Here is a 26,988-nt window from a genome sequence, read left to right on the forward strand (position 1 = left end):
GGTGCTCAGATTTAACAATGAGGAAACAGTAATGATTCATCAAAGTTTTACAGAGTATTTGAAACTAGAAATAAATAGTAGTACACGCTAGAAGTTTAAAGCTAGAAATAAATACTAGTACACACTAGAAGACAAGGTTTAATAATAGATAAAAAAAAATGTACAAAAATATTCTAATCAGAGAAGTTTCCAAATATGTACCACAGCCGCTTGCAGAGCTGGGCTGGCACAACCTTCCTAAAAGCAAACTGACCAGAGACAACCAAAAAGAGGAGACTGGGCTTAACCTTCTTCCTTCTCCCTTCGCAAGGGATCTTCTAGGTGCGGCTACTGTTGAAACACGGTGGTACATTCTTCAGCAGGTTCTTAAGGCAACAACATTGAAGCTCATTTACAATTTCATTTTGTTTTTTAAGTTTTCTTAATGTGAAGATAAACGCTGGAGTAACACCGAGCGCTGTTCCATCGGGTTTTAGGGGAACAGGAGCAGCAGCTGTGAGATGCACACCCTCTGCTGGCCCGTCACCTTCCCATCAACTGCATTTCCAGGACTTTGAAAATTTACCATTTAAAAAAAAAAAAAAAAAAAATCATTCTGAGACAGTACATGGACACAAATCTCAGCCAGGAAGTCAAGTCTTCGTACAAAAGCTCAGCATTGGTTTGGCCAGTGATGCAGTTCCAATATCTGCTATTTTTTTGCAGTAAAGATCGAGAAACAGATTCATTCCTCCCCTTCCATTGCCTTCCCCTTTCCAAAAAAAAATAGTAACAAATCCATGAAACAAATTAAACCACAAGAAACTATATCAAGAATCTCGTTCTAAAAAAATGAAATTTATCTGCCCGCACTGGCCAGGAAAAGCAGCGTTACTACCTTTCTAGGAAGGACCGTAGTTCAGGGATGCTTTGCTAGAAAGGTGCCAACACTTCCCTGGGCCTGCAGACGAGACCCAGCGAGCACCAGACGCCTTCCCTCGCGGCATTCCCCTCGGAGGGCTCCCTGCGCGGTGAGCGGAGCCCCCGTCCTGCCTAGCCGGCCAGGACAGGCACTCAGCTTCACGCTCAGAGTTTTATTCACTGTTCTAGATTTGATGCCAGGCCCATAATAATAGTACTTGAATGTATTTAGGTGGTAAAATTAAACCCCGCTGTTACTTCAACAATGGAACTCAGGATATCAGAACCCACATCCTGAATTAGACATTGGTTTCTTTTATTATGCCACAATGTAAACATATTTGGTATAAATAATGTTCTCATTGATCTTCATCCAGTTGTTCCAAAAGAGTCCTCCTCTGTTTTTCCAACTCCCCTTCGCTCAGCTCACTGCCAGAAGTGTCCCAGTTCCCCTGCAGAGAGAAGGGGGGTTAGTGGTACGCACCATGCGCTTCCCAGGCTGCGCTGGCTCCCGGGGGCCTGTACGGCCCGCGCCCCACTGGGACCCTCACAGCCCTCGCTCGGCAGGATACCTGCGGAAGGCCGGGGAGCGGGCGGCACAGAAGGAGCTCGGGAGTCCCGAGAGTGGCGGTGGCAGCAGGAGCAAGAAGCAGGGAAGGCAAAGGGGAAATGGCAAGCTAAGCTGCGTCCGCCTGTACGCTGTGCTGTGTCTGCTTAATCACACCTGAGTTCACGTTCTCAACAGACGATGCCCACATTAGGCCACGTAATTGGGTTTTTCAAAGGCATCTGGAGGCCAAAGCAGCTTATTTTAAGAAGGTAATATAAAAAGCAGACATCTGCCCTCCAGTCTCCTCTCAGAAGGCAGAACGTATGGGGCATTATCCAGGACACCTCCACAATCTACATAACCAGAGCGAGGTAAATAATTCCCCCCAAAGAGACCCCAAAGATGCTGAACCAAAAGAAGTTTCTGTTTTTCATTCAAATACTTTCTCTGAGTCTTTGAAAATACTGTCCTCAACCCCTTCCAAGACAAGTGACACACAGAAGCAGCGCAGCACAGAAGCAGCGCAGCAGAGAGCAGGACTGCAATCATAAGCATGCCCCCACATGATGTCCCAGCTTGAAAATTCCACGAGAATTGCAGAACTTTGTTCCGCTAAGGTTTTCTGCCAGTGTCAGCCTAGTGCCATCCCAGCACTGCAACTACTCAGATTTTAGACTGCAGGTGCCACCCAGTCACTCAAGCATTTAACCAGCTGTGCGGCTCATCTCCTTTGAGAGCGATCTGGTCAACCGGATGGAAAAAAAGAACGCCAGTTCATTCATAAATACTACTTTGTCACAGTATGGACCAAGCTTCTGTCTATAAAATAACATGCCTCATTCACACTTTATGTCAACTCCCAGTGATAAGTAGCATTGAATCAAATAGCAATTTCACACAGTGAATGAGGGCATAGCATATGATCTGTATGATTAAGCTCTGCTTGAACATTTGGTCCTTTTCATATATAAATGGAACTGGAACATAAATAAAGCTTAGCAACTTACTTACAGTACACCTATAAAGCTTGCATACCATACTATAGCATCCCACTGACACAAAGCCCAAAGCATCATATAAAAAGGAAACAAGAAAGCTTACAGAATCTTTTCCAGGTCGTTTTTTAGTAGGAGATTTATGTTTTGATTCAGATCTTTGTCTAGCTCTATCCTTTTCGCTTTCCCTCTCTCTTTCTTTTTTGTCTTTCTCTCGTTCAATATCTGATTCTGGTGAATCCTGCATAAAGGAAGTGGGAAATATTAAATATATTAGTTTACAGAATAACCACACCTCAAAAGCCTGACTGCATTTCAATATAGACCGTATCAGAAAAACTGCTTAAAGTGGTTACTAATCAAGCACAACCTAGTAACCGCTGCAGAAGTAATGCAAAATAATTACTAAAGTGATCTGAAAAGGAGAGAGGTTTGTTCAATACAGAAGAACTTTCACTGTTTTCAGTGCATGCAAAGATGGAGCATGATGGATGCCAGACAATAAACCTCTCCCGTGTACACATGTCACTCATTCAATAACATCTCTGGACAGGGTGAAATCTGGTAAACGTTTTTCTGTTAAATGGCTGCTCGGCCATTCTTGATTGCTTTAAAGCTGGTTGGGCTTTTACTGGATATTAACCACGCTGCGAGGGATTAGCTGTTTCCACACCATGTTTCAGCCCAGTGTTGCTAAGCTTACGTGACCCCTGTGTGTTGAAACCCTTTAGCACTAGTATCTTACTTAACGGCTAACAATAGCCACTCTCCTTACGGCCACTGAAGGGCACAGCTAACTGCTCAAAAATTACAGAAACAAAAGAATACATCAGTTTTGTAGAGTTTTGCAGCCAGCATGGGCTCAGAGACCCAAGCTCCTTTCTTTACCTAGGACAGAAAATACTCTTTGGCCTCAACTGATCTAGAAAGTTCTTTTTGCTCTTTAGATCCTTTTGATGCTCCAGTACATTTGATATCAGAGCTTCGAATGCAAGCCTGACACTCAAGCAGATGAAAGGAATGATGGTCAGCATAAAGCAAAGGGAAAAGACAGATGGGACTCTTCCCAGCTCTCCATAGTAGAAGGGAACACCAAGACTTGCCATGGTAAACTGCAAATGCCAGGTGCTGCTACGTAAAGGCCTTCACATCTGTGTGTGTGGTTGCAGTTAACCCCCCTAGATTTAGCAAAGAGTTTAATTTTACAGTATTTATGACAGAAGTTATCATGCTGCCAATACTCTCCTCCAGTCTGATCTCACATACGCTCCCTCTTACAGCCGGATGATTACAGATACCTAAAAAGGATTGCTGGAACCATAAAGTGTTAAGTTGTCCATTAACCAACTCAAAAGTTAACTGCACTTACAGACTTATGTCTTCTCTTCTTGCTCTTTTTCTTGTGTTTTTTTGACTTCTTGTAACTTCTCTCTGCAGACATAGGAAGCAACAAAAATTCATCAACAGAATTATAAAGACCTGGCAATAAAAAGGTAATGCTCACTTAAAACCAAGAAAACCAAGAAAAAACTCATACCAGATTCAGCACTGGAAGAACGTTCAGAAACTGATCTAGATTCTGAACGCTGCCTCTTCTTCTTTGAATGGCTATCGTCATCCTCAGACTCCGAGCCCTTGACATAAAAAACCAACAGGATTAGCAAGACAACAGCGTTACAAACAGTTACGGAGGTAGATCTTAAGACATCATGAAACACCTTACCGAACGAGAACGTGATCGCTTCCTGTGATGTTTTTTAGACTTTTTAGAATGTTTCTTGTTCTTTGAATGGTGATGCTGACACTCGTGCTAGAGCAACAAGGGAAGGCAAATGTTAGGATACAGAAGAAACTGTAATGGTGTTTCTCACCATCCACAAAAGGCATCTATGGCTAGCAGTGGTTAAAAAAACATAATCAGGCCTTTATTGTGTCAAAACCTATAAACAGAGATCAGTATTGCCCTGTTGAAGTTGTAATAACAAGCATCTAGGAGCAAGGAAACACAACTTTAGGTATGGATGCACACTGCTTGTTACCTGGATCCCTGTTTCAAAGCTTCCGATTTAAAGCCCCTGCTCAAGATGGCCCAGAATACACTGCATGCCTTGCTCTGCCAAATGGGAAGTTCTGACAAGCCATTTTAAGACCTCTTACAAACTCCAGCAGATGAAACAAAAAACTAAGCAGCATGTGCTGCAAAATCAAATCTCACATTATCTAGGAAAAACCAGCACCTTATTCAACAAGAATGACTTGTCAAAATTTCTGCAGCTTAACCCTTACTGCAGCCCATCCAAAAATTGAGTGAAACTGAACTACATCATCCCTTTTGCACACCAGCAAAAATATTGGCTATAGTAAAAAGAAAGTACATCGCAGAGCTTTAGTATGCAAGTTCCAGATCTGTAGTGAATGAAATACTGCAGAAGTTCTATTTCTAGTTTCATCACACTTTGTATGATACCATGGCAATAAACAATGTGTCCTAAAATAAAGCCAGAATTTCTGATGTGAACTTCTGAAAATTCTTGAGGGGAAGCAGATTAACAGAACAACTATGTATCAGATAATATCAAGTAACTGTAATGTTTCTTCAATTCCTTACTTTCAAGATAAGGTTCTAATACCCATTACTTTTAGGTAATGTACAATGCCCACTGTAACAAAGATCAGTACAGTTCTGTGCCCCCCTTTCCACACAATTTAAGAGCAAATCAATGATGAACTCTAATCAGAGGGAAAAAAGAAAAGTAATAATTACCTCTAGTACATGCATGAAATCTTTAAATATTCTTTTCCTTTCAGACTCCAGAGTGATGTCTTCAAATGCTGGCTCCTTCACAAATCTATCTCTGATCTGTAAGAAAAGCAGCAATGAAATACATGCCATACAGAAATAATAATAATAAAAAAAATCATGATTTTGCCAGCGTACTGTTACAAGGCTGAACTTTTTTTTTATGCCAGCTTCACAACCAGAAGAGTCTTCAGTAAAACTGTAACAGATGGAAGCAGGCAGAGTCAGACTGTTTTTCCCTGCATATGCCATTAAAGACATGCAAGCTTGTAAATGCACGCATTTTTATACAAAGTATACTTTGAGAGGAAAGCTTTTAAAAGGTTATCTTAACCTGAACAAAGTTACAGACTCTTAACTAAGCAAAGTCTTTTATCTCCATATCAATTGTTAGGGGGCTTCGTGTGTTTTGGGGTGGGGTTTTTTTGGGTGGTGGTGGTGGTGGTTGTTTTTGTTTTAAACTATTCAAACAGAAGTATCAAATGAAGTTATTCACATCAAATTTCAAATTTTACTGAAGAAATGACAGGACAAATTTCATGGGTCTAAGTTATATAGAAACATTAACAACTTAGAGAATCAAGGTTTACTTATACAAGCATTAGCATGCTCAGCCTGTTAAATACATTTGGAAAGACTTTCATAATTGACTGACGATACATACATCTTCCCAGACAGCGTCCAGTTCAATGGGAGGAGTAGCTTGCTTCAACATGCTCTTGAAGGCAGACTCTTTCCGCTTCATTTTGCGAGCTTCTTCTTTCTCCCTCTCTCTTTCACGGGCTTCTGCCTTCTCTAGCAGCTGTATCAAAAGCCGTAAGATTCATTTGAAAGATATCAAAATGGAAGACTAATAATTCAGTTTAATGCAATTTCTGGAAAGCCCAATGACAGTTTATCTTTAGCGCTCCCCATTAGTCACTCGGGTATACAGGAAAATTAACCCATTACTTATTTTTAAAGCATGCAACTGCTGTTTCTCAAACAGAATCTAAAATAGTTAATACACCATGCAAGCCAGGACTACAGAAACACACACACACAAAAATCCCTGGTGAGAAAAGTTATAAAAGACAACATTATTTAATTCCCTACCACAGAATTTCTCAAGTTGAAATATTTCATGATTTGAATAAAGATAAACCTCTGCAACCTTTATTTTGCGAACTGGTATCAGGATAAGCAACTCAAAGCACGGCATCTCTCAAATACTATGAAAGTAGTCATAGCATACACAGAAAATAGGTGCCGATTCTTGTTCTTATAAGAAATTTCGTATTACAAGTTTCTGAACATTCCTATATATTAATACTTACACTGTTGAAAGCCAGCTTGATATTTCCTGCATCTAAAGTAGTAGCTCTTTTAGTTGAACTGATGACCGTAACAAAATCTTCAAAAGAAGTATTCACTTCAACCACAAATCCTTTATCCTGTAAGAAAATTGCTTCTTTGGCATCAGGTAAGTCAGGAACCCTCACTTCAGTGCTAATGCACATGACATCAATGCAATGTGAAATCCCATCTCCCAGTAGCAAATTCACTTGAATGATATATTTGGCATTAAAAAAAGAAACCACGTAATAGCACATTTTCCCCCCTCTCACCTTTAAGATATCCTTTATTATCTTCTTCTCATCATGATAACGTGCTTTCAAGTCTTCAACATAGAACTTGAAAAGGTCAAGTGCTGTTGATCCTGATGAAAAAACTAGATAAGTCAAAAGCTAGCTCTAATACAAGAGCTGCATTTTTTTAGACATTTAGAAAATATACAAATAACCCTACTCTATTCTGCCCCAAATCCAAGACCTTTACCTGACTTCCTACAGGGTTGGAAAAGACAGTATTCTTACCAGGCTGACCAAGCATATTAGTGAATCTGATGTCAGAGCTTATGGTTGGGTACAACTCCATCCAAGAGGACATCGAATGTAGTTGTCCATGCTCATGCAGTTCATCTAAAAATAGCTACAAAACACAAATGAAAGGAAGATTTGTAATCACTCATCACACTTTTACTTGGTTAACAGCTAGAATGGATACTCTTTAACAAAAATGGAATTCCAGTTATCAAATGTGATTGAAAAGTAATCGTTTACAACATCATTTCTTCCTGCCTTCCTCCAGCATTTGCAATGTTCCAGCTGCATTTCCTTTCCATTCAAATCTTTTTTCCTCTTACCTTCCTCTACTCCTGCAGCTTTCCGGCAAACAGATGTATTAATACAGCAGACAAAATGCTGCAGTGCTGACAACTGATGCATTATACACACCTGTTAGCCTACCCTAAGAAATAAACAAACCCCCACAGAATATCTAATCACATGACATGTCTAGGACTGAAAAAGAAAGTCCACAAACCTGGAAAGATTCTCTGTTTTTACGCTGCCTCCTTCTTTCTCTAAGCAAGCTTTTCTGTTTTTCTTCTTCCTCTTCTTTTTCCAATGCCCTGATATGTTCCTCAAAACAGATCAGAGCATCTTCTTTATCCATGTCTAGCAAAGGTTACAACAGAGTGGTTAGAAGAAAAATAAGGTATTTCTTCCCACAAACTGTACAAAGTTTCTTACTATGAGGTAATGGTTGCCCCAACCTGGATAAATTATTGCCAACACAGAGCACAGAGACCTTTCTAAGAAAAGTACTGTGGATGAGCACTTGTGCACCTCTCCGCATTACCACAGGCATCCTGAAAGTACAGGACAGAGCTAAGAACACAGGGCATCTTTGTCAATGCTTTAGCAGCTGTGTAAATGCATACACTGCTCTTAAAATACAGGATCAACTCAATGTTAAGAAAAATGTGCTCATAATGGAAAACCTGCCTTCTTACTCTAAAAGAGTAAAACAAATGACTTTCCTAGGAAAGCAAACACAGCAGGACCTCACTCAATGTAGCAGAAGGTAACGTAACTATGTGCAACACAGATTACGTTGTCAAATACTCCTTCAAACTTCAAAGGCTAACAAATACTAAGGCAATTCAATCACCACAAAAAAGGTATCCTTTGCTTTATCATTAAGATTAGTCAGTTCCTGATTTTTGAAGCTGACATCTGTTTCCTAGGAACCAAACAAGTCAGGGTCCTTCACAAAGGCTGCTCAGCAGCTGTCACAGCGGCTCTGGACTGGGAAAGAGCAAGCCATACCCAGGCAAGAGTCCTCACTGCTAAAGACAAATCAATTCCCTCTTCCAAAAGAAACGCACAGACTTTTTACATACTCTGAAGTTCTTCGTCTTCTGCAAATGTAGGATTGTCCATCAGATACTGCTGAGCCTCCGACCAAGTAGTACAGTAGGTGACGTTAGCCATGTTATCTAGTATGTTCTTCAAAGCTTCCCAATTCCTCTTTCGTAACTGTTTGGCTTGTTCCTGAGCCGAAAACACATTGGGGTTTGTTGGGGTTTTTTGGTCAGATTTGAGGTTGTATAGACAAAGATACATGCCCCTCCCCTCCAAAGTCTGTTCTCCAAAATAAACGTTTAATTTACACAAAATTAACCTTTTATCTACACGTAAAGCAATGTAATACAATTTGGATCTACATATAATTTTTGCACACTATTTCTCACATCCACAGATAAACCATTCAGTACTATTATCTCTGATTGTTCCTGATAGATGGCAAAAGCTCGCGCAACGGTGCTCATCTTTTAGAGGTACTGGTAGGGAACTGCCAGTACACTCAGTAGACAGTCAGTGCTGTAACAAGGCACCACAGCCCACTGTGCTGTTGAAAAGCAGATCTAAACCAGGTGTGCTATTCGTAAGCAATTCCATAAGCGGTGCTGTTTGGATGGCTGGCCTCTTTCTGGTTGTTCTGCTTTTGCAGCAAGTGTGGACTTTAACACTAGTCTCACTTAAAATCAATTTCAGAAACAGTCTCGCTACACAGCATCAAGCACATGATAGTTTCAGTCTTTATTTGGAGGCAGTTCAGTATAAAAGCCATCATGTAACTTATTAAGATCATACTGAAAAATAAACACATTGCAAAATTAGCAGCAACATCTCAATAAAACCAAAGACTTTTCAAAGAAACTTCTTTTTTATCTGCCACAGAGTCAAATCAGGGGTTCATCTTGTCCACCAGCAGACTGCAATGAACTAGGGAAAGATAACAAGAGCTATCTAACTCCTAGCATGCTTGCCCAGTTTCAGACAGGCAGTTTTTTGGGAAATTTTGATCTTCAAAATGTTACCCTGCAGTAAGTTCCACAACTTCAGTTGTGTACTGTGCAGGAACAGAACTTCCAATAGTTTGTATAGGTAAGGATGCATCACCTTCTGCCTGCTAACTCTCCTGAATTCCCCTTACATACTGTATGAGAAATAAGGAAAAACTGTCTCCAAATTCACATCTACAAGATCAGTCACAGTTTTGAAGAGTTCCAACAATGCTTTTTTCCCTGTCCCCTTGCCCCATTACATCTTGCCAAACCGGAGCTCCCCCTCTGTAGTGTCTCATAGTTGATAAATCTTGCCTCTCTTCTGGTCTTTTTTCTCTCTCTCCCTTCAGAGAGAGGGCAAACTGACCTGTAACCTGGAAGCAGTATACAGTTCACATTCATGCAGCGACATGCTCACTTCTCCATGGCTTTCCTCTCCTGCTGTTAGCATTCTGACTGTCCTTGAACAACATTCAGAATTGCCCTGCTTGCAAAGACTTCTTTACTAAGAAGTATAAACTAATTTACAGGTAACAAGTGAAAACAGACATCTGAAAGAAAGTTACCTTCTCTTTTTTAGACAGAAAAAACAAGACATCTTCATAAATTTCAAGACGATCACGCTCAGATATCGCATTCCAGACTTCCATCTCCCCAAACATTTGTTCAGCTTTTCTGCACACAAAAGAAAAAGCATACAGTAATTTATTGACGAACACTGATTTAAACTGCCCAATTGGCTTACAATGATATTAATGAACCGTTACAAGTAGTAATGCTTTTGTACAACAACTCCCCAATTTTCTCTCTTGTGACTTTTTCCATGACACCTGTCTATCTCCTACAAATAAAAAATAGTTAAAAATTAAAGCTGATCCCACTATACACTTCTCTCGACAGAGGTACAAGTTTACCTGCAGTATGTTGCATTAGTGTTTTTATCTGAAGGCTAGCACATGTTCAGGTCACTGTTCTAACAAACACTATGGGAAATCAGATCTACAAAATTTCCAACAACAAGCTTATTAGATGTACGGCCCTTCGAGCATGAGCTTCCATGAACAAGCTATTAGAACTACTTTGCTCTCAATAGGAGATGTAATATAAAACCCCTCTTAGTGTTATCTTTCGTTTCTACTTATCAGAAGCTTAACCCATTATCATCAGCACACCACTCATTTGAGTTGTTTTATGCCTGGATCTTAAATACATTCTGTGAAAATGAGACTATATTTATACGTGTTCCTATAAAAATCTCAGTTATGCACTTTCCCAGGCTGAGCACATACAACGGTTAGCATTCACCAAGAGCAAAGCAGCAAGATTTGATTATTAACTTGGCAAGCTAGTAAAGGCTGGAACTTCATTTAATATTGGTCTTACTTGTATCTTGTTGTAGATGTCATCTTTTCATGGTTTTCGAGAAAACGCTGGAAGGACTCTTTAGCCTCTTTGTATTTTGATCTTGCTTCTTCTTTCTCTTCTTTTTCTGTTTGAACTTTGTAAGCATTAAATGCTTGCTTTTTTTCACTTAATTTTGCCAAAGCACTTCATATCAAAGAGAAAGAAAACAACAATGTCCATTATACAAAAGGGTGGAATTAGATTAGAAAAACAAAACCAAAGCACCAAAAGTAACAGATTTGAACAATCCAGATTTTTGAGACAAAATTAATCTAAAAGGCCAGTCACCACCCTGCCTCTCCCTCAGGATTAATGGAAGATCATTTTTGAAAAAGCAATAAAAACAAGCACTTACTAATAAAAGTGGTTAGTAGTAAAACATAAGCTACTATCAGGCCTTCAGGTTGCATTTGTGTGTTTCACATTACAATACTATTTTTATCATAGATATCAACCACTTTTCTGCAAATGTTTATAGCAGCCACTCATTTCAGAAAGTAACCTAGAAAGTTTTCAGCTCTATCACTGTAAATGCATGCTTTTATTCCCAAGGAAAGAACATAAATAGCATAAAATACAAGCAAAAACTGCCACATCATTTCCAAATGAAAAATTAAGCCTAGGACTTCCATTTCTTTATGCAGGAAAGGAACAAAGTTCCCTGACAGTGGTACATGTTCACAAATGCACGAACAGCTATTAAAACAATCCTAAGTTATGTCAGTAAACACCTAAAATAGTATTTGTGTAGAAATTTGAGGAAAGAATCGAGCAGTACCTGTATCTAGGATCATTAATGATCATTTTCATAGCTTGCTCCCAAGAAGCATTGGATGGTACTCGCTGTGAAGACATTAAATCATTCATTAATTAGATTTGTAACCAACATCCAACAATGAGCAGTTCCTTAAAAAATAGCCTTTAGGGGGAGGGAAAAAAAAACCCAAACAACCAAAAAAACCCAACACTACACTTTCAATGTTAAGACAACATTCTTTGTCACAATTTTTTTTTCAAAATTTTATTAACAGTCAACATGGAAAACAAAACAAGGTAATTCTGGGATTATTGCTATTTTTACAATAAATTCTTCTGGAAGTTTATCTACTACACAAATATGTTGACTCTCTATACAAAACACAAACAATACTCTGAGTGAAAACCAAAGCCAGTCTCTTTTTACTCCCACTTCATTTCCATCTTTAAAAAAAGATAAAGAATTGAGAGCTCAGACACTCAGGCAACACTTTTATTAGAAGTGTGCCTCACTGTCAGGCAACAGTATTGGCAACCATAATTTCCACAACACTTTAAATACAGTTTTAGAATTACTATTTCACAGTGGGGAAAAAAAAAGTGTCTTTAAATCAGACTAGCTTATGAAAACACTGAATACGAAATCTAACAGTTTGTTCTTTTTCCATATGGACCTTTACACTGTCTGTCTCTGAAGCTTCTAATGAAGCTGTCCGTCAAATCACTCACGATTCTAGTCTGAATTTTAGACAAAGACCAGATTGCAAGTTTGTATTAGCATAGGGATCATGTAAAAGGAAGAAAATAAGAACACACTGAACTGAGAGCCCTGATAAAAATTCAGCACCTCCCCAACTCACCTAAAGAGCTGAAAAAAAATTGTTTAAACTGTGTATTGCTTTCACTGTAGTGTTCTTTTCCCTCACTTCTTGTCTAGTACAGAAGTCCTCTTCCACAACAGTGAAAAATTCTTCACAAAAAGTCTAGCAATTTCTGGCAAATGCAGTTTTTGTAGTTCAATAAAGCATTAAGAATAGTTGACCGAAATACCTTTTCTTTTAACAGTTCTTTAAATGCTTGCTTTGCTTCTTCCTTTGTATTCCACGTATAGGTTTTTTTAACTGGTTGGGCATCATCATCCTCTTTCTTTGAAGCACCACTATACATAAAAATCAGTAATTTTGTTACTTAAGCATTTTTTTCCTAAGTTAGAGCCACCGAAGAGTCATAAACCACCATAATCAGATAGAATGAGTCTCAAAGAGAAATAATATGCTACACGTGATTTGTACAAGACAAATTGTGTACAACACCGCAATTTGTACAAGACTTTTCCTTAAAGACACCATACACAAACTAATCAAAAAAGCAGCAAACTATTTCAGAAAAGTATTAGCACTTATGCAATTGGCTACCTGCTCAAGTTATTTAGAAATTATTCATAAAAATATAATGCTGAAATTTAGCAGGAATATTTCATATATATATATACACACACATATATAAAAAAAATATAAAGGGGTGTGCCTAAAAATATGCCTCTTGCCCTTAATTATCTCCTGCTGGCTATAATGCCCATAGCGTGTTTCCTTTTTGTTTGAATGATAAAAATCATAAGCTATAATTCTCCATTATTAAAAACCAAAGGATCTCATTTTTGCTGGAACAAGCATTTTCATCTAACAACAGCCAATTGCACAGATCTATGGAAGAGGAAACCATACAGGGTAAGCATATAACATTACCCCGGGAAACTCTCACAGCTATTGAAAACTCATGAAATGTTCACATCACTGATGCTCTCTGAAGGGTTTAAGAGCTTTGGGAGAGGGCTGGCAAGGGAAGGCATTAATTTTTCTAAAAATAGATTTAATACTTCTTTAATTCTTTCTTACTCATAGTTCTTCTCTGCTGCCATTGATTCATGCTCACGTTTCACTGAAGAATCAGCTAACTTTCAAAGAAGCCTGGCCACCTACAATTGAAGATAAACCAGATCCTAGAAGAAATACAAAACTGCAGCAAAGCCACACGCTTTGTAGTTTCACTTACTCTGCTGAGGCCTCCTGCTTGGAAGAGTCGTCTGCTGCATTAGCTGCAGCTTCTGCATTCTGCTCCTGCCCAGCAGGTGCAGATGTTGCTTGTCCCTGTTCCTCAGTTGCTGCCGTGCCAGCACTCTCATTTTCTCCCACAGAAGAAGCTGCAGCAGTTTCTGCTTCAGGGGCTCCTGTTGCTGCAGAAGCAGCAGCGGTGGTAGTAACAGCTGCGGCAGTTTCCCCAGCAGTTGTGGCTGTGCTGGCTGTGCTTGTTGCTTCTGCTGCAGCAGCTGGAGTAGATGTCGCTGGAGTTGATTCTTCAGGCTTTGTGCTACAGGTATCAGAAAACAGAAACAGTCACATACAAGCATGGGACAACATAATTGTTCAGACAAACCCATAGTTTAAATAAGTTAATAAAAGTATGAAATCATAGTTTCAGGTCTAGTTACAAAGACTTACAAGAAGAACACAAAATTTTAGCTCAGAGAAAGTAAATGCTTTATTGAAACTGTTTATGTAGATCAATCATTTTAGTCGAGAAGTAACCTAGAATACATTATTTGAGTTTTTATGTATTAAGCCACTGTTTGGACTAGTTGCAAGAACGTTTTAAGATTCAAGGACTAGACTGTTCTTAAAAAATAGGCAGCATCACGTAAAAAACATTAGCATATCATTAAAAACATACCTGTTTTCTTCAGCTTTAATCATTGCTAGAGGAGAAATGGGAAAAAAAACAATCAAAACAGCTTCAAAAATAGTTATATTTGCATGGTAAAAAGTTACTGTTAACATAATTTAATAGAAGCGTAGCTTCAAGTATTTTTTTTTACTATTAATAATTTTAATACTTGTGCCCTTTAAAGACTGAAATCAATTCAGACTAAACCAAAACTTAGAAATCCCATTAGAGAAAGATTAGGGTATATGAAGAATGATTTCTTGGTTTACAATAATTGTTTCAGCTTTAAAAGACTAGTTTTAAGTACAGTCAGGCTTACTGAAACAGATCTATCTTTCTTTCTTTTCTATTCTCACAATGATTGATGCTTATTCTTTGTAGTACTTTTTAAAACACTCATTTCTTACCCCAGCTGACTTTGTAGATTTTTTGATCACCTTACAATACCAAATAAAAGCATGCTAAAAGCGAAAACTAGTTGCACAGCATCATACAATGTTTGTACAAAAGGGGACACTGCCTTTATAATACAGAAGGGCAGTAAAAAAATTACACGTTTTTGCCACATCACTTCCCTCAAAATAATTATTGTCGAAAATTAAAAGCAAATTGACACCTAAGCAAAAGCCTTACATGCAATTCTGGCTTTCAGCAGACAGGCAGTACTACTTCGAGTATAAAAGACGTTACTGTTTTCAAAATTCTTCCAAGACACCGAAACAAATAGTTCTTACTCAGTTATAAGCTATACAGTAAGACAGAACTCCAGCACCCTTTTACTCTGGTTTCCCAAGTGAATGAGGATTAGAACAGCCACCCCTCTGCCTCTCACCTTTCCCCACCAGCCTGAACCCCTTCACAAATTATTAACTTCCTACGAGCTTCCAAAGGATTGGTAGCCAAGTGAGGGCCAAATTCTACAACAGCCCTAAAATAAAGGAAGACTGGAAGTATTACCGGCAGCTAACCCAGAGAGCAATGCACACAGCCCTTAACAAGCCACAGCATGTCACATGCAGATCCCGTTCCTTTTTTAGGGACACAAGGGGGAGCTGATGCGGCTGTCACATAAGGAAGAAGTTGGGGTATAACAGAAAAAAGGATGGTGACGAGGTGGTGAGGACACAGGAGGCAAAACTGCTCCATAGAAATCTCAGACTGCATGAACTCTACTGCATACAGCTCGTTTCAGTAGATTTAATCTCTAACAGAAGTTTGACTGCTAGGCTTTGATACCAAACAGCACGCAACTCACTGCCACCCTTCCTACTCATTTTTGTTAGTTACCTTCAAGATCCTCCAGCTCTTTGGGTTTTGCCCAGCGTGATTCCTTTGTTTGGGAATTGTAATAGTAGGGCTTTCCAGAATCAGATTTATACTCTTTCCAGGGACACTTAGACAACAATTGCTGATGAACAGAAAACAGAAAATTAAACCTATAATGGTGTTCTACAATCAAAAGGATACCTAGGAGGGAACCGCAAACCCTATGCAAATAACTTAAGGATCAATGAATACAAGGCATATACTTGCCAAGGAAAAAACTCCCTAACAATAAACAAACATACTACTTATCTGTAATATAAAAGAATGCCATCTTTTTTAATAAACAAAATTTATCTAAAAATTGAGGAAAACTCGAGCATTTTGTCCATTTTGCAGCCTCGAGTTCTAGCAACATAAAAACATTTTTTGCAGCTTTTCTTATTTGAGGAGTTTGCTCCCATTAGGTAAAAAAAAAATAAAAAATAAAAATCTACTGGCATGGCCATCCCTCCTGCCATGATAGTTACAATACCAAGTTCTTGCACCCACACAAACTCATAAAGCACAGTAACCTTCATCTGCATTTAGCTTTACCTCAGCAGGAGTTTTGAGATCATCTGGCTTCTCCCACGTAGACTGCTTTGTTTCAGTATTATAGTAATACGTTCTTCCATCAGGTGATTTGTGTTCTGTCCACGTGGATTTCTAGGAAAAATAAAATATACCATTAATGATGAACAATAACTGCCAACAGAGATGCTAGCAAAAGCCACTAAAAAAGCTAAATACAAGTGGAAAGCAAGGGAAACCTGTTTAGAGTGCTCTTCATTAACAGAACTGTTGGTTGTGGCGGTTTGCTGGGCTGCGCAAACTACAGGATGTGTTGTCTGAGGGCGAAACAAAACAGAGCTCTGAAAAGACATTCTGGTTAATATTCGTGTTTCATTTGAACATATATATTAAATACACTTAAGTAATTCAGCAGCAAAGGCAAGACAGCAAGCCAAAATCTAAACACATTTAGGGTAGTATTGTTTTCAAGAAAACACTTTGTGACAAGAACTTTTAGAGTCTCCCGCACCCCCTCCCATTCAGCAATCCAAGGCAGCCAATTGCTATCAGAAGAGAAAGCAAAAGTGAACACGATCAGACCCTAACAACTTCAAGTGAAAGTGCCAGAAGCACTCCCTGTTTTCAAAACTAAAATTTGCTTCAAGATTCTGACTTCAGGAGCTTAGTGTGAACTCAGAGAAGTACCTTCCTACTAGCTTTTCATCAACAGTTTATATAAACTCTGAAATCAGGGCTGGTGGAATACAGCTTTACCAGTCTCCTCTGTTTCAGTTACTGGATATGGCTGAGGAGAAACAGCTTCCTTACAAGTCCAATGCCTTGTTCAATTACACAGAATGCACATCTCGCAGAAATCAAAGGACAATTGATATTCACCAATATTAAGCTAGATACAAGGTCCCCAAATTTTGAAGTAACAACCAAAAACTTACAATGGGGTATCTTGGAGGCCACATAACTATTTTTACAGATTCTGCCTCTTAGTTATCTAACCAAACTATTTTCTCCATCTTAAAACTAAATGCCTGGGATAACTTCTAGAAAAGTAATACTGACAAAATTTCAAATAGAAGTCTGAGTGACTGAAAGTTATTTGTAGTCATTCAAGGTGCCACGTGAAAACAGATTTAAAACTCTCTTCCAGATGACGTGCCTACTTTGATACAAAGTTACACCGATTCATGATTGAAAAGTTTCACTATATATATATATACAGCACCAGTTCCATTCCATCAGTGATTTCCCATCTGATGGAAACGTGGAAGATACTGAAAAATCACCTAATGAAACAAGTTCAGCCTGTATGCCACCATCCTCTTTACAAGTTTAAGCTATGTTAAATCACCTTCCATGCAACCTACCCACTATTTATTCTTATTTAAGTACTGAATTATGCTATGTTTCCACAAACGTGGAAGAAGACACTAACAAAAGCAAACTTCAAATAATGTCAAGATGAAGGGGGGTGGGAGATGGGGGGAAAGAGTGTTAAGCTAAATCACCAATGAGCAGCAAAATTATTGATAAAGTGGTGATAACCATTCTTTTGAGGTTAGTACTTTATATTCTTCGAGAATGACAGTGATGTTTTCAAAATTACTATGGGTAACTATATAGGCTACTTTTTTTTTTTATTGCTGAAGTGTCTGGTAACAAAACTCAGTAAACTGACAATGCTAATACAGGTTCCAATAAATCACATGGGACTGAACAATACCAGAACCTTGACCTGGCTTCTCCTGCTAAGCGCAGGTGCATTAAGGAACAGCAAGGAAGACTTAATCTTACCACCTACCAAGTTCTGCTATACATATTAGAACTGGCTAAGCAAAATATTAATTAATATGTAACAGGCAAAAAGTTACCCAAACTTAAATCTGCTATCTGCTTATAAACTGGTCACTGATATGGAAGGAAAAAAAAAAAGGGGGGGGGGGGGGGGGGGGAGGGGGAGCGACAGAGCAGAGAGGGAAAACAAAGAGAAATAACCTCTTCTACAGTGCAAATAAAACCTCAATTCTATCCTAAGTAACCATCTAGCCTCACACTTGCAAAGATTAATATCTGAAAACATTACGTTACGTTAAAGTAACATAGGTACCTAGCAACATGTGAACTGTAGCCTCACATAGGGCAAAAAGACCCAAAACCATCACAAGAATCATCTCATATTGCTGTCCTGTGTACCAGAAAAACTAGAAACAGATATACATGTATGCACACACCACCACATTGCCCTTACAATCTTAGAGAATTCTGGTTTTGACATACCTGAGTTCCAGGAGGCGTTACACCTAAAATATAAACAAAAAAAAAAAATTTTAAAAAGGTTTGGTTGCTTTGTTTTTCTATATAAACTCTAACTAATCAATGTTTAAAAGAAAAAAATATTTCTGGGAATCAATGAAGAGGTTAATTACTGAAATGCTAAATCACATTTTACAGAAAAGTATGTGGGTTTTTTAATACTTCACCTAATTTTGGTGAAATATCTTGAAGTGGTAACAAATGATCTATACTTACCTACTTGCGCATCCATACTGTTCACCCCTGGCTGTAGAAACAATAAACAGACATCTCAGAACTGAATGCAACTGTGGTTAAATCATCAATAAATACAGTTCATATCCAAAAAAGTGCTTTCAGCAACAAAATGCTCTACTGCCTTAAATATGGACTCCTAACTTCCCATTGCCCACTTACTACTGGTCCTTAAAAAAGTGATTAGGAACATGAAGCAACTTTTCAGAAAAACAATATAAACAATATAACCATAAACTACACCAGTGGGTCGCTTGCCATCCTTCCAGTACCCAACTTTATCTCCCAAATGGTGGTGGTGGGTTAGATTCTGAATTTCTGCTGGAGTAGCTTAGTAGGCTTCTGTTATAACTACATGGCGTAAGCCTTTGAACGTATTACTGTTGCATTCATAAAACTGCTGCTTGCAAATAACCAAAGCTCTTAGATACCCTTTTTGAAATTCTTTCAAAATAAAGAAAAAAAAAATAAAAATCAGCAGAACTCAAATAGTGCTCTCTATTTCTTTCTTTTTCTGTAGGCAAAAATATAGCTTGCAGGTTTGTCTTTTGCTAGGATTTTTCTTTCAGATCTCTTCTCGAAACTTTATTAACAAAAAACTCCAAGTAAAGCAAAATTTGTTAAAAAAAGAAATCGTATTGGATCAATTATGTTTGATATTATCCAACAGGACTGCACAAGGTGAATCATCAACAAGCTTTAGGTCTTTAAAGTGCATTCTGTGTATTAAGTATTTCAGCTACCCTGTGTGTGCGCCTACTTCTGCAAGCTGCCAGTTGCGTACTGTCACTTAAGCAAGGCCATAGTTACATATGTGTCTCCAGTACATAATCCTTCAAACAATTTTCTTTTCTTGTGCCTATGTTTACTTTTTCAAATTCCATTCTAATTTGCTGTGTATTTAAGAGCACTAATCTGACTGAAACAGTCATTTTTGGAATTACATCGGTTCTAATCAGCTTTCTGGAAGCGAACACTTCTGTAGATCACAAAGCAGACAGTGAACCTGCACAGGAGTGGCTCTGAAAGATCACTGTACTTGGATGAAACAGTCAAGACCAAAGATCCCTGACATCGGTACAAATCATCCAGTTGGCCTCAGTGAGCTTTAGATGACACTTTACACTTAGAGAAGATACCTTCCATCAGACAGCCAAAATTACAAGTTAATAACCTCATGAAGTTTACACCAAGCAAATCATCAGGGCTGCAAAGAAGGTCATGATTTTTTACTCACCTACAAATTATTTTAAATTAGGAGTGGTAAAATCATTCTTTTATTTCTAAAACACTTTCCAGACTGTTTCCTGGCTGGCACACATGTGATAGCAGAGAGGTACAAGAACACTGTCATGACAAACGCCTTCTCACACACATGTGCTAAGGTGCAAGGTCCTGCTATTGCTGCCAAGAGGTTCAAGGGCAAAACGAAAAGCTGGATCCCTCTGCCATGCTACTTCACCTCCTAAACACAAATGTTACTCAATCAAAATTTATTCCTAAACCAGTATTAGAAAACAGAAAAATCTGCCTTCTTGCCAAAATATGTAGAAAATGTAGAGTAAAATTCAAAATTAAGACTGATTTCAGCACTGAACCCTCCCTCCCCTTTTAAGTCTCTTTTGGCCATAGCATTTTAAAGATTTTTATCTGAAGGTCTGAAATCCTTTTAAAATTTTCCATGAGCATCACTTGTCAGAAATTAGTAACAACTTCTGCCTGGCAAGTGGAGGAAAAATCACTAACATCCTTCCTTCCTACTTGGTAGCTTCTAAAATATTTAGTGCGTTAGGAAGTAGCTACATGAGCACAAGAACTAACGAAGCATGGTTCCCAAGAATTTGCCTAACAAATTACTGACTTTAACTTAAATTACACTAAGGTTGAGACATACACTCTTATGTCATTAAACAGAGACCAGCAGTGAGAAACAAACCTGTAACCAACAGGAAGATTCTCTAGTGTCTGATAGTGCCCAAGCACGAAATTGAAGTTCTTCTCCACTCCCAAGATAATTAACACCCCTTCTCTGGTACGATTTTGCAGCCATCTAGCACATGTCAAGGTGACATTACATCCTTTTCCTAACAGTACCTTCTCTACTTATTTTGCAGAAACTGTATCTTTGTGATCTTTCATTACTCCAGAGGGCGGATGGACTGCTTAACACAATGCATCTGGTTACACACCGCATATTTAGTAGATGAATTAAAGGTCTCTTTCAGCAAATCCTTGATGAAAAAAGGGAGTATTAACTAATTATTTTTTTAAAATAACAACAAAAGTAAAGGTCTTGAGCTTAGCACTATAGAAAATTTCTGAGTTCTACAAGGATGGAATCTGACTTGGGGATGTATCATCTGCATGGTAAGAAAATAAAAACCAATTTATTTCTGAATTTAAGTGGATAGAACTGTTTTTAAGTGGATTTCCTACAATTACTTTAAAACTCAAAAAAAATAAAATCTATGTTAATAGGAAATACATTTAGACTTTCAAACTTCGGAGAGAGACTGCATCTGTAATACCTGTTAACTGTTCCCTCTCCATTTCCACACAAATAACTTAACACCCTTACTGATTTCAGTAAACTTTACTCAAGATCTTGAACGTGCCAAATTTCAGAAGCTTTTTAAAAAAATCAGATATATAGTGGTCAGACGATCAGGCCTCCCTCCAAAGAGCCAGAGTTCACACTGGTTCCTGCCAACCTACAAGCAGGTGAGGGACAAGAGAGGAGGTCAGGGGTGCAGGAAGCATTATGGGAAGCAGAATCCAGAGAGAGAGAAAGGAAAAGCAGACACGGATACAGGCAAGAATTTAAAGACTGATGAAAATCCACAGGACATCAAATATCACTAGCTCTACGGCTCACAGAAATCTTTTTTTTTTTTTTACAGTAATTCAAGAACTGGTGGAATAGAGCTTTACCAGTCTCCTCTGTTTCAGTTACTGGATATGGCTGAGGAGAAACAACTTCCTTACAATTAGGAATTGCAACTTCATTGCAATTAGCAATACCTTTTTCATAATCCGATTCAAGAAAACAAAGGCATACACATACTGAAGTGAAGAGAGCAACTGACATAAAAGGCCTTTCAAAAACAGAAAAGTTAAGCTCAACTCACCGGAACCGTAGGCTGCATAGCAGCTTGAGACATGTGAGACATCATCATTCCAGGCATTACTGACTGCATCATTCCAGGCATCTATAATTAAATAGTATTTCAGATACATTTTATAAACAAAATATGAGGATTCTTTTATTAAAAAGCAATTATCTGGTACTAGTTTTATAACTAAAAAAACCCCACCCTTTTAAGCACCTGGCAACAAAAAGTAAGAGTTTGTTGAATTATGATACCTGTGGTTACCCTCCCACAAAACGACATTAGGAATAACATGTCTACAGTATTCCAAAGTCTGATATGAAATGTTAATAAAGACAACCATGTAAACTACAAAATAATAACAGCAAATGTGTGATCTGTTAAAAGCTATGACCAAAATCCTAAGTTAAAGCAGGAAAAATAAGGCTGGGCAAGATTTCTGCAGAATTTCAAGGCCACACAGAATAAACTAAATACAGGAAAGGTAAACTCAGAGTCTAAGATTAGTTCTGCTCACATTTTTTGACAACTTTCAACCTGTTTCCCTTTCTTCTTATCTCTGCAAATAGGAAGAAACACTTTACAGGAACACTAGAAGAATTAATTTCTGCAAAGAACTTCAAGGTGAAGCAAGCTATTAAACATCACAGTTCTAAACCAATTCTGAACATTTTTTTTAAAGGTCTGGAAAAAAACTTAATACAGACACACAATATTAAACTACGGACAGTGTGAACTCTGTAATGGGGACATGTCACGCTCCAGAAATGAAAAGTTTGAGTCCAGACTTGTATCTGAGAATGCTGGGTGGTCTGATTAGACCAAAAACACCCAGGGAACTACTGCTCAGATAAGCTAGCTTTTGCTCAAATCTTTATGCTTACAGTCTCAAAGGGATAGTTACACAGAAGCGATGCATCACTAAAGTGATGCATGAAAAAGATGTTAAAAATGCTACTTAAAAGTGTTTAATACCTTGCCTGTTTCCCATTACTTTTGCTGATCCTGGCTTTTAAGAACTAAAAGCCATAAAAAAGTGGCAAAATTAACAAAACATAATTTAGGTCATTACGAACACAAACTTTTGGCCACTCATCTCAAACAGGTCTGGAGAAGTCAACCCCCTTCAACCTTTCAGTTACACCCCTTTACCTTTATTGTCCTTGGCAGGCTGGCCAAGAGACCCCATCCCCCTGTATCTTCAGGGAGCATCACGTTACCACTCTCCTCATCTTGCATCTCGTGCGGAGAGAGGGATATGTGGTAGGGCTACCGCTCCACCCTCAAATCCACAAGGTTTTCTTGGGAGGGTGAGGGAGGAAGGAAAGACTGGAAGGCGGCCCCTCCTATTTCTCGCCATCCTGTAGAAGCAGGAGAAGAAAGCACTCTTGCCCCACCGCTACTTGTGACTAAGGGGGCTCTGAGCGTGAGAGGCTTTTTAAAAGCCCTGGCTCACTCAGGTCCTGAAGAAATCCTGCATGCTGCTCGGTTTCTGCATAATGCTAACCCGAAGTCAGCAAGCAAAAAAAATTGGGAAGGAGAGTGAATTTTTTTCCAGAAGTGCTTCCTCTGAACAATGCTGACAGGAGGCCGTTGCTATTATCTATGTGAAGCATCTGTCCTACAGGGGTTCACCCTCAGAAAGGAGAAAAACAAGCTACAACACACCTCATCCTGCAAAGCCTCACAAATAAACCTCCAATATCTGCTGGAAGAAAGAGCTTGTCATTGAAGGAAACAAGCCAGCATGGGCCGATACTTCCAGCACAATAGTCCTGCTGTGGGAATATCACTGTCCTGTCCTCCTCAAGGCTGTAGGCTAACCAACCCTCTAGTGCTCTCTCTGCTGTGCCATCTCTAGCTTCTTGCTCTACATCTACCAAGAATTCCCAAGTTCTCCATATTGCTCACTAGAATACTATAAATTGAAATACTCAATATATGAGTGAGAACAGTGGAACAGCAGATACAAAAGAACTGTTAGGTTGAGGAATAAAACAATTGCTACTTGAGTTTCTAATGAACACACACACAAGCTCATGCTATTAGCTATCATGCTAATGGTCAGATCCTCCTCATCTTTTAAAACTGCATTATTTTTACACCAGAAGTTCTAATAGGCTGCAAAACCATGCTGAAGAGATTCCTACCAAGCCTTTCTATACCAGTTACAAACTAAAGACACATGCTCTATCCAAGGTACTGCAAAGGAAGACGCTGAGCTGCCAGCATGACCTGCGGGCTATTCTCAAGGGTTAATCCTCTGTCTGCTCTGGCCTAGTTGATGACACTCAGTTGCTACTTGTGTAAACCATCATCACAAGCAGTATCACTAGAACATTTATTATATCCAGAAAGAGAAGTTCAGAATTTAATCAGAAGCCACACAGGAAAGGATCTCTGATTATTGAAAAGAAAAGCTTTAAATTTGTAAAAAGCATGGATGTGATTCTAGCTACTCTACCTGCTGACCCAGGTTCACACCTGTCAATCTAGATGCCCAAGTTTACTTTTCAATCACATGACACTAGCAACAACTGTACACGCACAGAATTAGAAACCACACCTTAGGATTCAAGAAGAGATTCTGCAAAAATTCAAAACATCATTATTTCTTCCCTTGCATCTCCCTATAATTTTAAACTGTGTAGACGTAAGTTAGCCAAGAATTAAAGAAACATAAAGCTCTCTGCTTTTCAAAAGAACCACTACTTTATGTTTCTAGTATGTATTAGTAAGGCAACCTTACTTCATCAAAATCTGAAGAAAACTACCAAAAAGCTTTAATGAAAAACGAATTATGGATTCATACCCACAGCTATTTACAGTTAAAGTTACGCATGAGGCGTATCAATTACCTGTTACAAATGAGAAGAGTTTCTGCATGGGTAGGAACTGCAGCACAAAATACCTCAAATTATTGTCCTCACCATTTGCAAGCTAGCACATGAGACTTACCTACCTTAGGGATTACCTGACATCAAGAAAAAGAAAAAAACATTTGTGAAACTGCCTTACCTGCCCCATTGGTGGTCCTCCCATGGGGGGCATCATCTGAGGCATCATACCGTGTGGAACTGGTGGCATATTTGGTGGTCTCTGACCCATAGGGTGCATTCCCATGGGAGGGTAATGTGGCATACCTGGGTGGCCCATCTGAAAGACAGCAACAAATGAGAAAAATCAGCATGAAACCAGCAACCTACATCCCCCACAAAAGCAATAATAACAACGCAGCGCTCAACACTGAACTGAAAATTATTTGGGCAATTCCAGATCGATACTGCAAAAAAGGAAGATCATTCATTGTTCCAGGTCCTCCAGAGCCAATCATAATTAACAAATGCATTTAGAATTTCAAAACCTACATCCAAATGATAAAGAACCACACCATCATCATCTTTCATTTTATGGTTTGTCACAAAAAAATATACGAAATTTAGGAACACAACTATTTCTGCATGCTCTTCCAAACAATTACGATTAATGCAAGCAACCCACACAGAAGTCAATCAGATAGAGTATCTTCTACTCCTGATGCCCAAGTCTGAAATAGCTTCTACACTGCCTACCACCCCTGTTTCTGTACCTTCCTAAAAGTCTGAATCCTGTTCTGTTCTCATCCTTGGTGTAGCCACACTGTTAGTACAAAAATGGGCAAGAACACTTTTTCCCATTTTGTTTTAACCGACTTACAATGATTTAACACAGTAAGAGCTTTCTATTGCAGACAAAAGCAACAATTCTACAAGTACCGTAAGATAAACTCTGGAAAGCATTCTACTTTTAAGAACTTGTAACTTAAATATGCATATACAGAGATATATGTCAGAAAACAGCATTAGTTTATTAATATGAAAACTATTCTTAAGCAAAGTATCATTTAAGAAGGGTCCTTCAGAGAAAAAAAAAAAGTAACAACACTTCTTGATGTGTTTAAAACCAATTTTTCTAGGCTTTTTTTTTTGTACCAGAAGGCTCTCTGAAGCCAGGAGCAGGTGGCTCATGCTAAGAAATCACAAACAACTAGGAAGGTTTGAAACTTCTGAACGTAACACCTGACCCCCTGCCACATCCCTGAGTCTCACCAGAGACTCTGTGACAGCGTGCCTGTTCAGTGACTCGCAGATGCTGTCCAGTAACTCAGGGTAGAACAGCAGCGTTTCCTCAAAACCACCTCAGACGCTCCTCCGCGTGTAACAGCACTTTCTTTCCCTTTCTGAGGGACCTGTTAACCAAGCGCCCTCTGCCACCTGCCCGCCCCCCTCCCTGCGGGTCGCTGTGGCAGGGGCTCTCTCGGCGGGACCGGCCCCGTCCCAGCCTGCATTCCCCTCAGCCACCCCCCACTCGCGGGGCTCGCCAGCAAAGCGCCGCCCCCGGAGGCGGCCGCCCGCCAGGGCCCAGCGCCCTCGCAGCTCTGCCTGAACAGCCGACAAAGCCAGGCCCGCTACAAAGGGCCGCGGCCAAGGCGCGGGGCACCGCCGAGTGCCGCCAACCCCGCCGAGGCCGTGCGGGCGCGGCCCGGCCCACCCGCCGCCCCCCACTCACCATGAGGGAGCCGCGGTCGACGCCGCCGGGCCGCATCGAGGGGCTCAGCAGGCTGCCCCCGCTGCACCTGCCAAGAAGCCGCCCTCTGAGTGGCTGCCGCGACGTGGGGCCAAAGGGCATGAGCGGCTCGGGCTCCCCGCGGGGCGGGAGTAGCGGGGCCAGCAGGCTGACTGGCTTCCCGGCCGGCCAATCCGGGCGGCCCGCCAGTCGGGTGCTCTTCGGCGATTGGTCCGCGGCGGAAGCGACGGGGCGGACGGCGTCCCCCGGCGTCAGCTGCATGAGGGGAGGGGGCTTCGGCAAGGAGAACGGGAGCGGCTGCGGGGAGGCGGTCGCTGCCGCCGCCGCCGAGTCCCCACCTGACATCGTGGCCGCCGGCCCAGCCGCGAGGAGCTCTTTTCCGCCTCCTTTAGCGTCGGCGCCCGGAGCCGCTCGCGGCCAGGCGGATGGAGAGGCCCCGCGCCGGGAAGGCGGCGGGAGCTGCGGAGAGAAGGCGGCTCGCCGGAGTGGACGCGCAGCGGCAGCTCGAAGAGGCGCCTCCCAGAGAGAGCGGCCTGCTGCCGGCGAGGGACCGGGCGCAGGCCCCGCGGGCCACGGAGCTGGAGCTGGGGGAAGTGGCTGCGGCGGGGGCCGAGCGGAGGGGATGCTGGGAA

General features: G+C 40.0%; 1 protein-coding gene across 5 annotated transcripts; it reads right to left on the reverse strand.

Moving 5' to 3' along the window:
* Nucleotides 1-122: 122 nt before the first annotated feature.
* Nucleotides 123-26,988, reverse strand: PRPF40A (pre-mRNA processing factor 40 homolog A). 5 transcript variants are annotated; one of them, XM_055811384.1, is made up of 26 exons: nucleotides 26,339-26,988; nucleotides 24,809-24,946; nucleotides 21,809-21,889; nucleotides 18,663-18,693; nucleotides 18,411-18,433; nucleotides 16,376-16,453; nucleotides 16,161-16,271; nucleotides 15,588-15,708; nucleotides 14,307-14,331; nucleotides 13,632-13,946; nucleotides 12,630-12,738; nucleotides 11,602-11,666; nucleotides 10,803-10,967; nucleotides 9,986-10,094; nucleotides 8,472-8,622; nucleotides 7,610-7,743; nucleotides 7,102-7,216; nucleotides 6,853-6,944; nucleotides 6,562-6,678; nucleotides 5,910-6,047; nucleotides 5,210-5,305; nucleotides 4,169-4,255; nucleotides 3,983-4,079; nucleotides 3,815-3,876; nucleotides 2,552-2,686; nucleotides 123-1,352 (listed from the first exon to the last, which is right to left on the reverse strand). In XM_055811384.1, exons 1-26 carry the CDS (start codon nucleotides 26,699-26,701, stop codon nucleotides 1,260-1,262), a joined length of 3,051 nt encoding a protein of 1,016 aa, XP_055667359.1. In that variant the 5' UTR covers nucleotides 26,702-26,988; the 3' UTR covers nucleotides 123-1,259. The 5 variants fall into 5 exon arrangements, with proteins under 5 accessions (XP_055667359.1, XP_055667358.1, XP_055667357.1 ...); XM_055811383.1 differs by having other exon boundaries at nucleotides 6,853-6,956; XM_055811382.1 differs by having other exon boundaries at nucleotides 16,376-16,477.

The sequence above is a fragment of the Falco peregrinus genome, chromosome 8, assembly GCF_023634155.1.
Source record: "Falco peregrinus isolate bFalPer1 chromosome 8, bFalPer1.pri, whole genome shotgun sequence".
Classification (NCBI taxonomy): domain Eukaryota; kingdom Metazoa; phylum Chordata; class Aves; order Falconiformes; family Falconidae; genus Falco; species Falco peregrinus.

Bases quoted from the DNA above. Each gene is read 5' to 3' on its own strand.
- PRPF40A (XM_055811381.1), bottom strand. From the start codon at position 26,701: ATGTCAGGTGGGGACTCGGCGGCGGCGGCAGCGACCGCCTCCCCGCAG. The intron at 16,272-16,375 runs GTTTCCCTTGCT...TATTTTTCCTAG, and splicing joins ATGAAGAGCACTCTAAACAG to AAATCCACGTGGACAGAACA. The intron at 10,968-11,601 runs GTACTGCTCGAT...TTTGATATGAAG, and splicing joins ATTAATGATCCTAGATACAG to TGCTTTGGCAAAATTAAGTG.